The 8,491-nt window shown below is 53.7% G+C and overlaps 1 protein-coding gene across 2 annotated transcripts; it reads left to right on the top strand.

Moving 5' to 3' along the window:
• Nucleotides 1-343: 343 nt before the first annotated feature.
• Nucleotides 344-8,202, top strand: SELENBP1 (selenium binding protein 1). Of its 2 annotated transcripts, none has more exons than XM_036905148.2 (12): nucleotides 344-458; nucleotides 2,925-2,981; nucleotides 3,157-3,269; nucleotides 3,477-3,662; nucleotides 4,345-4,465; nucleotides 5,628-5,810; nucleotides 6,080-6,258; nucleotides 6,696-6,774; nucleotides 6,866-6,987; nucleotides 7,252-7,344; nucleotides 7,482-7,600; nucleotides 7,800-8,202. In XM_036905148.2, the coding sequence occupies exons 1-12, from the start codon at nucleotides 455-457 to the stop codon at nucleotides 7,960-7,962; spliced, it is 1,419 nt and encodes a 472-aa protein (XP_036761043.1). In that variant the 5' UTR covers nucleotides 344-454; the 3' UTR covers nucleotides 7,963-8,202. The 2 variants fall into 2 exon arrangements, with proteins under 2 accessions (XP_036761043.1, XP_057356719.1); XM_057500736.1 differs by having other exon boundaries at nucleotides 457-553.
• The last annotated feature ends 289 nt before the right edge of the window (nucleotides 8,203-8,491 follow it).

The following is an 8,491-nucleotide window of genomic DNA, read 5'->3' as shown; positions in this document are numbered from 1 at the left end:
TCAGTGAGCTTCCCGTTTCTCCTGTTCTTCCTTGCTCTCTACTGCCTCCACAGCTGCTGCCATTCACCACTACTATTGCTTTAATGAATTCCTTCCTTACCTACACTTGTCCGACCTGTTCGAGATTTATTTCTGGTTCCGAGTCAAGAACCCTCTCTCCATCCAGGCTGAAGTTTTACCTAGTGCGCAGGGAGAAACCCCCACAGATGCAGCTGCCTGACAACACTGTAACTCAAACATCAGCCGCCCAGACTGTTTGAGAGTGTCCTGGCCAGCTGCCTTTCGTCATTGGCCCTGGGCTGCCGTCCAGGCCCTCCCCCTGCCCCGCCCCACTCCCAGTTGGTTGTATAAATCTCCCTTTGCCTCCTCCGGCACAACCTGCCTCTGACACCAGCTTTCTGTCTCTGCCCACTCCTGGCAGACCCGTCAGGACCAAAGCCTGCCAGCTAGAAGCATGGGTAAGCAGGGAAGTTTCTGACCCAACACCATGCCTGCTCATCTCCTGGCCTGCCCTACAGGAAGTGACAGAAAACCTGTGGGGGAGCTGGCTAGGGTAAGGACCCCTGGACTCTGCTCCACCGTCCCCACCCTACTGCCACCCTTGCAGTTCCCAGATTAGCCAAAATTTCTGGTAGAGCAAGCGAAGGAAGGCAGAGGGAGTGCTGGGAAGGGTGATCCTGGGCTCCCATCCAGCTCCCCTGCTGCAGGCTGGGGCTCAGGGACCTCTCTGCAGCTGAGATTATCGGGTGTGGGTTAGTAGGGGGAATCTCTATGTCTCTGCTGTCACAGCTGGGGTAAGAGGAGGACTTTGGACATTGAGAGGGTGGAAAGCACTGAAACAGGCCCCTGGTGAGAGAGTGGGGGCTTTGTGATTTCCCTCCCAGAGTGACTGGTGGTGTGGGGTAGCTAGAGAGCAGCCTGGCCAATCAATGCTGAGTTCCCTACTCCCTGGAGTAAGACTTTGACCCAGGGCTGAAATCAGGATTGTCTGTCTCCTGGGTGTCAAGTGGAGGCAGTTTATTTGGTCTGGTTGGGCACATTAAGGTCCTTGCTCTCTTGGATCTGGCTCTTTCCTGAGCTGGCAGAATGTCCAGCGGCCAGCCTGGCATGGGGAAAACTTAATGAGCTTTCTCTGGGTTCATCTTGCCCCCCAGGATGTTCAGACATTTTGCTTGAGATGCTTGAAACAAGGGAGTGTTCCTTAGAAAGAGAACTGATGCACAGCAAAGGAGCCGGCCTGGGCAGTATGCAGGGCCTCTAAGAAATGCCTGGGGGACGGGAGGGAGGCGGGTGGGCAGACGATGTAGGCATGCAGCTGATAACACTTCCTTTACAGCTTTATTTTTATCTCAGTCTCTGTTGGGCTTTGTAGTTCTTGTACCCGTCTTGATGTTTTCACATTTTGAGTCTCCTTCTGTTGTGTTCAACAGCCTCCTTCCCCTCCCCCGGCCTCCTGTGCCAAGTCCTGACACAGCATGGGTGTGGAGAAGAACAGGTCTCCTTGATTGACCTGGGCCTTTCTCACCCTGCCCCACCCCAACCCCAGCCCACTCCGGACACCAAGCATGGCTGGGACTCCCCCACACCCCACCCCTTCTGGTGTAGCCCTACCCATATTTATAAAACATGTCTCCCTATAAAACAAGAAGTACTTCTGAATACATTGTCTTATTTGACCTTCATAGCCACTCAGAGAAGAAGGTAGGATATTATTACCACCTTTCAGCAAATGAAGGGAAGAAGGTGGAGAACAGATATCAACATGGAGCTTAAAACCAGGTTTCTGGACTGTAACATGCTGTTGCTGCCTGCCTTCTGAGTCACTTGGCTGCTTGGGAGGGGCCCTGGCTCCCTGGCTGAAGGCCTGAGACAACTCTGGCTACTCCTGGCTCCCCACTTGCAGCCCCCAGCCGGCCATGGGACAGTCCTGTCATTCCCGCTCCAGGACCTCTTCTAGCCTGCAGCTCCCTCTGTGCTACTCCTCAGCCTTCCTCCAGGTCACGTCCCAAACCCTGAGGCCTGACATGGCTCAGCCACTGACTTTGGTCCCATAGATCCATGTGGCTTCTCTTGTCAGACTTCAGGGAATAAGGAGGGACACTCCCTGTAGCTCTGATAGGTGGGCCTCTGAGCTCCCCAGAGTTGGGTCAAACACCTTACTTTACAGATAAAGGAAGTAGAGCCTTCTGCCTAAAGGTAGAAACTGGTCTAAGGACATCCCCGGTATCAGCCCCGTGGCCTTGAGCTTCAGCCTTTTATCTCTTACCAGACCCTCAGTGATGTAACCCAGGCTTTTGCAGACTGGGGGCAAGGACCCAGAGCGGAGAAAAGCAGGAAGTGTCCTGGATGCTGGTATAGCTACTTTTCAGTGAAGGTTGCTGAACAGGCATCACCTTTGCTCTTCGAAGGCTCTTTCTCAAGAACAGCCAGGGTTACTGGCCACCTCCAGGAAAGCACAGAGCTGCACACTTGATTGTACTGCCTTGTTTACTTCTCATAGAAGTCCACTGTGGTATTCTTATTGCCTTCTTTTTACAAATGGTATGGGAATTGAGCCCAGGGAGGTGGGATAATTTGCCCAAGGACCATTGGCTAGTCAGTGACCTGCTGGAATTGGGGCCCAAGTCAACGTCATAAACACCACAGGGCACCGTGTCTGCTGCACTCACTCTTCTCCTGCCTTCCCCTGGGTCCTGCTTGAGTGTCTTCCACCTTTGGGTCATATCTCTGCGGTTCTTCCGCCATACCCACACACTCAGCAGGGCTTTGAGGGGCGGGGAGGATGGTAGGCATAGGGAGGCTGAAGATGTGACTTGGGACAATGTTTCTGCCTGGCTTGTGGGGGGGAGGGTGTTACAGTGTGTGGGGAAGAGCTTCCGCCCTCCAGAGCATGGTCCAGCCAGCACGTCCCATTGTTTCCACAGCTACGAAATGTGGGAAGTGTGGACCTGGCTATGCTACCCCTCTGGAGGCCATGAAAGGTAAGTCTGAGAGCCAGCACCCCAGGAAGAAACTGCAAGACAGCACCTTCCACTGATGCCACTGCTGGCGGGGGTGGGAGACCTCAGACGCCGCCTCCGCCCTCAGGCACACCCGGGGCTGCCCTGCTGTTCCTCCCCACCCTGCCATACCCTCTGACTGCTTTCTCCCCTCCAGGCCCCAGGGAGGAGATTGTCTACCTGCCCTGTATCTACCGGAACACAGGCATTGAGGCTCCAGATTACCTGGCCACTGTGGACATTGACCCCAAGTCTCCCCAGTATTGTCAGGTGAGGTGGGGCTTGGGCCCAGAGTACCCTGAGACCCCTCAGGGCTTATCTCTGGCCCAGCAATGCGCTTCCTGAACTCTGTCCTTCTTTGACTTCCCTGAGTATGACTGTACCACCCGTTCACCAAACAAGGGCCCCGAGGTCCGGGAGCAGTACTGATGCAGAGGTATGGCTTGAGCAAGCCCCCCAACACCTCCCCCTCCCCAGGTCATCCACCGGCTGCCCATGCCCGGCCTGAAGGACGAGCTGCACCACTCGGGCTGGAACACCTGCAGCAGCTGCTTCGGGGACAGCACCAAGTCGCGCAACAAGTTGGTGCTGCCGGCTCTAATCTCCTCCTGCATCTATGTGGTAGACGTGGGCTCTGAGCCCCGTGCCCCGAAGCTATACAAGGCATGTTCTCTGCCCTGCACACCCAGAGACCCTGATATGCCAGCTTCCCTGGGCAGCCTATGGGCAGGAAGTCACCCCTAGACCTGCTGCCTCTAGCTCTTGTGCGGGGTCTGGGCTCAGCAGTGGGGAGGCACTAGGCTACAGAGGAGAGTTACCAAGGGCTGAGCACTCACCATCCGGCACCACGGGGCTACGGTGCCAGAGGCATGGGAGGCCTCTTCTTGTTTTTGCTCCAAGACAGAGGGAAGGAGCCATCTTTTCTAGTCAGTTATGAGCCCAGGGTTTCCCTTAGGCAGGAGCCTCCAAACCTTCCTCTCAATACTTTGTTGCATACAGTTTTCCCTCTTCCTGCCAGGCACTTGCTGCTTGCTGCTGGAGGTATAAAGTAGACTGTTGCTGGCATTGGCCCAGGCTGGGAGGAGCTTATGGCCTCACTGGGCTGTGAGTGTCTTCAAAAGACAGACAGGTGGAAAGAAGTCGGTGCTTTCTGCCTGGAGAGTTAGCGGTTCCCTGGCTCTCCCTTGCTGCCCTGCCAGTCTCTGCCATATCCTGCAGGGAAAATTTGTCCATGTTTTGAAGGCAAAGAGGATGGTATCAGCAGATAGAAGAGAGGGAGTATGGGAGTAGTGAGTGGGGACTCCGGGCCCTGTAAGATTCTGATGTCATTCCTTACCCTCTCCAGGTTGTTGAGTCCAAGGACATCCATACCAAGTGTGGCCTGGGCTACCTCCACACCAGCCACTGCCTGGCCAGTGGGGAGGTGATGGTCAGCACCCTGGGAGACCCTGACGGCAATGGCAAAGGTATCTGCCAGTAAGGCAGATCCCAAACTGGAGGAGGGATGGAATGACCTTCTGGGGAAGGCCAGGGGTTGGCTCTCATCCAGTATTTATAACTACAGTTTTTTCTGTTATTTCTATGAAAATGAGCCTTGACTGGTGAATTCACTTAAAAGTTATAGTCAGAAAGTCAGCTGTGGATATGAGCACAGATATGGCCTCAGCAAACATACATTTAATATTAGCCTTTGAAAATTCATGAGCAAATCTCACAGTCCTTGAAATCCTTAATCTTCACATTTGCTATCTCACTTATGGTATGAGCTGACACTTCTAAAACATCTACCATGAGCTGGACAATCTATGAGATAGATGCTACTATGATCCCTGTTTTACAGATGAGAAAACTAGGGCACGGACTGGATAAGTAACTTACCCTAAGTCATACAGCTAATAAGCTGTTGGGCTCGAACTCAAACCCAGCAATCTGGCTGCAGAGGCTCTGTCCTGATTCCTGTGCTGCTTTTCTCAGAGCCTTACCGATTTCATCAGAGCCCTCAATCAAAGGCTTGGAGTAGGATCAGTTAAGGTCATACAGTTAAGGTTACTGCACTAGACTCGAACTGCTTTTTCCAGGAAACAGAAGGAGTGTGACCTTCAAGATTTAATAACACTCAAGAGTGGCGATCTAGTTGTAAAGAAGTATCAGTGTCATAACATACTGAGCATGGAGAAAACACGTTGAGCATTCATGTTGAATTACAAATAAATACAACCTATGTACCCTCTCCCCCCAAATTGTAGTGAACAGAACAGAGCTTAGGCTCTGGGAGGAATCCCACACTGAGAGTGGGAGGCTGGGCAAGAGAAGCACAGGGCGCTGAGTCCCAGAAGGTCTCTGGACTCAAGGAGAGGAAAATTTCCTCTGTGGTCTGGGACAGGGACGACGTTGACAGGAGGTGGGGATGCCAGAGAAAGTCTCCACCTCCTACCCCAGACCTTTTGGATACCTGAAATTTAAGGAGCTGGCAAGTCTCATTATGGGGTGGGGGGGGGGTGGCGGTGAGGGCAGGGCTGGAGCCAGGCAATGGACTTGGAGCCTCTTGGACATGCCTGGGGGTGAGGGCTGCATTGGGGTGATGTCTCTAGGGCCTCTGCCTGACACCTTACTTCATTCCCTACTCAGGGGGTTTCGTGCTGCTGGATGGCGAGACATTCGAGGTGAAGGGGACATGGGAACGGCCTGGGGGTTCTGCACCTATGGGCTATGACTTCTGGTACCAACCACGACACAATGTCATGATCAGCACCGAATGGGCGGCTCCCAATGTCTTTCAAAATGGCTTCAACCCTGCTGATGTAGAGGCTGGTGAGAATTCCCCACATGAGTCAGCAGGACCCTGGGCACATACACACCCCTATTTTTTGCTTGAAAACCCCACTGTCCAGCTCTCTTACTTCTCTCATGTAGACCCCAGACTCGATTGTATAGGATATGCTGAGTGCTCTGATGTGCTCAAGGGTCCTTCTGATACCTCCAACCCGTTTTTCACGTTCTGCCCTAGGCCATGCCCCAGCCTTTGCCCATGCCCTCCTGCCCTGGTCCTGAGCCCATCCTCCGGTCCCATCCCCACCCAGGGCTGTACGGAAGCCACTTACATGTCTGGGACTGGCAACGCCATGAGATGGTGCAGACCCTGACTCTACAGGATGGGCTCATCCCCCTGGAGATCCGCTTCCTGCACAACCCAGACGCCACTCAGGGCTTCGTAGGCTGTGCCCTCAGCTCCAACATCCAACGATTCTACAAGAATGAGGTGACTGCACCCTTTGGCCCTGTCCTCTCAGCAGTCCTGCCAGTGACTCTGCCCAGGCCTCTGTAGCCATGATGCTCCCTCTCCCTAGGCCCCCTCCACCTGGCTGCACCAGCCCAGACTTTGCCAGGAACAAAAAAGCAAGGCCATTTGCCCTTCCTCTCTTCTCTACTAAACTGGCTATATTCAGTCATTAATTCAAAAATATTTGTGAGCGTCTATGTTAGGCACAGTGCTAAGTGCTGGGAATACAGTGGTGAAGCAGACATAGTCCAGCCGTAAGGAGCCTGCACAGGAGTTCAACCCTAGTGGCAGGAAGCCCCTGTATCTACAGTCTCCCTGCAGACAGTACCTGGGAGAGCCAGATCTGACTCCCACCCACCACCTCTGCCAGGCTCACGTCTCTGCCTCCTAACCCCACTCTTCACCTCTCAATGCAGGGAGGCACTTGGTCAGTGGAGAAAGTGATCCAGGTGCCCCCCAAGAAAGTGAAGGGCTGGATGCTGCCAGAAATGCCAGGTGAGTGCCCAAGGAAGGATAGGAATCAGAAGGTTCACTTCTGGCCTGGGGAGACTGAATCTTTAAAGCCTCTGAACTGCACCCATCCCAGGCCTGATCACTGACATCCTGCTGTCCCTGGATGACCGCTTCCTCTACTTCAGCAACTGGCTACACGGGGACCTGCGGCAGTATGACATCTCTGACCCACAGCGGCCCTGCCTCACAGGACAGGTGGGGCCCTAGCAATATAGGGAGAAAGGGAGGGAAGTCTGAGGATGAGGTAGAAGGAATGAAGTGGCTGGGGGATAATAAGGGAGGTGCAGGAAAAGGAAAAAGATAGGGGCTGAGGGATGGTGCAGGCCAGGACTGCGAGGAGCCACAGCTAGCCCTGCAGGGTGAGGGAGTGAGGGATCCTGGTAGAGGCAAGCCACTCCTCCTGAAATGTCCTCACCACCCACGGTTATCCTCCTTTATGCTCTGCCCCTCCCTATCCAGCTCTTCCTTGGGGGCAGCATTGTTAAGGGAGGCCCTGTGCAAGTGCTGGAGGACCAGGAGCTAAAATCCCAGCCAGAGCCCCTGGTGGTCAAGGTGAGATCTCTACCCATCCTGTGGCGCCCCTTTATCCCTCAGATCCACGCTAGAGAAGTATGGGGAGGGGGCATGCTCCATGATCCCCTCCAGGGGCCCGTGAGTTACTCTGGAATCTGACCCCTGGTTTTCCTAAGGGGAAACGGGTGGTCGGAGGCCCGCAGATGATCCAGCTTAGCCTAGACGGGAAGCGTCTCTATGTCACAACATCGCTATACAGTGCCTGGGACAAGCAGTTTTACCCTGATCTCATCAGGTGAGAAGCAGATGGGTTCCCTCCCCAGCCTCCTCTCCCGGAGGGCTCTGGCTTTCTGAAAACTCCTTGGGCACCCCAGCTGCCCCCACCCTACAGACTCTGCTCCCTCCTTAAGAACCCACCCTTGTACTCACAAACTCTTGGGGAAAGGGGACAGCCACATCTGACCTCTCTTTCATTCCCTCCTCTTTTCCACAAGGGAAGGCTCCGTGATGCTGCAGATCAATGTAGACACAGTAAAGGGAGGGCTGAAGTTGAACCCTAACTTCCTGGTGGACTTTGGGAAGGAGCCTCTCGGCCCAGCCCTGGCCCATGAGCTCCGCTACCCTGGGGGAGACTGCAGCTCCGACATCTGGCTCTGAAGCCCATCCCTCACGGCCCCACCCCTCCTTCTGAGCCCTCACCTCTGCAGGGACCTGGCTTCACTCTGCTCTCTTGGCTCCCAACTCTTGGCAACTTTGCCTTCCAAAGCCAAATTGAGGCTGTTGAGACATATTGAGTGGTGTCTCCATTTACTGACCACTGTTGCATGTTGCTCACTGCTGTTTTTACATGAGTTCTTGGAAATTATTTCACCAAATAAACTGGTAAACTTCTTCAGATCACATTGTCTTTGGGGGCACAGCACCTATGACTCACCTTTTTTTTTTTTTTGTAAATAAACTCTTTAATATGGTATAATTTAGGAAACCATACATAGAGGAAAGTACACATGTTGAAGTGTACAGCTCAAAGAACTTCCAAGACCTGGTCACATCCATGGGCTGAGTACTCATCCCAGATCCCCTGTGCCCATGCTATGACTCACCTTCTGCTGACCCTTTGTATCTCACAGAAGACGACTCCAGGGCATTATGGTGACTGGTTCCTACCAGTGATTACAACACAATG

This window comes from Manis pentadactyla, chromosome 4 (assembly GCF_030020395.1).
Source record: "Manis pentadactyla isolate mManPen7 chromosome 4, mManPen7.hap1, whole genome shotgun sequence".
Classification (NCBI taxonomy): Eukaryota; Metazoa; Chordata; class Mammalia; order Pholidota; family Manidae; genus Manis; species Manis pentadactyla.
This window is presented reverse-complemented; position numbering and strand designations above follow the sequence as displayed.

What these genes read in the sequence shown, in the direction of transcription:
- SELENBP1 (XM_036905148.2), top strand. An exon ending in GTGCCCCGAAGCTATACAAG is followed by an intron (nt 3,663 to 4,344) that starts GCATGTTCTCTG and finishes TACCCTCTCCAG; the next exon opens with GTTGTTGAGTCCAAGGACAT. An exon ending in CAGAGCCCCTGGTGGTCAAG is followed by an intron (nt 7,345 to 7,481) that starts GTGAGATCTCTA and finishes GGTTTTCCTAAG; the next exon opens with GGGAAACGGGTGGTCGGAGG.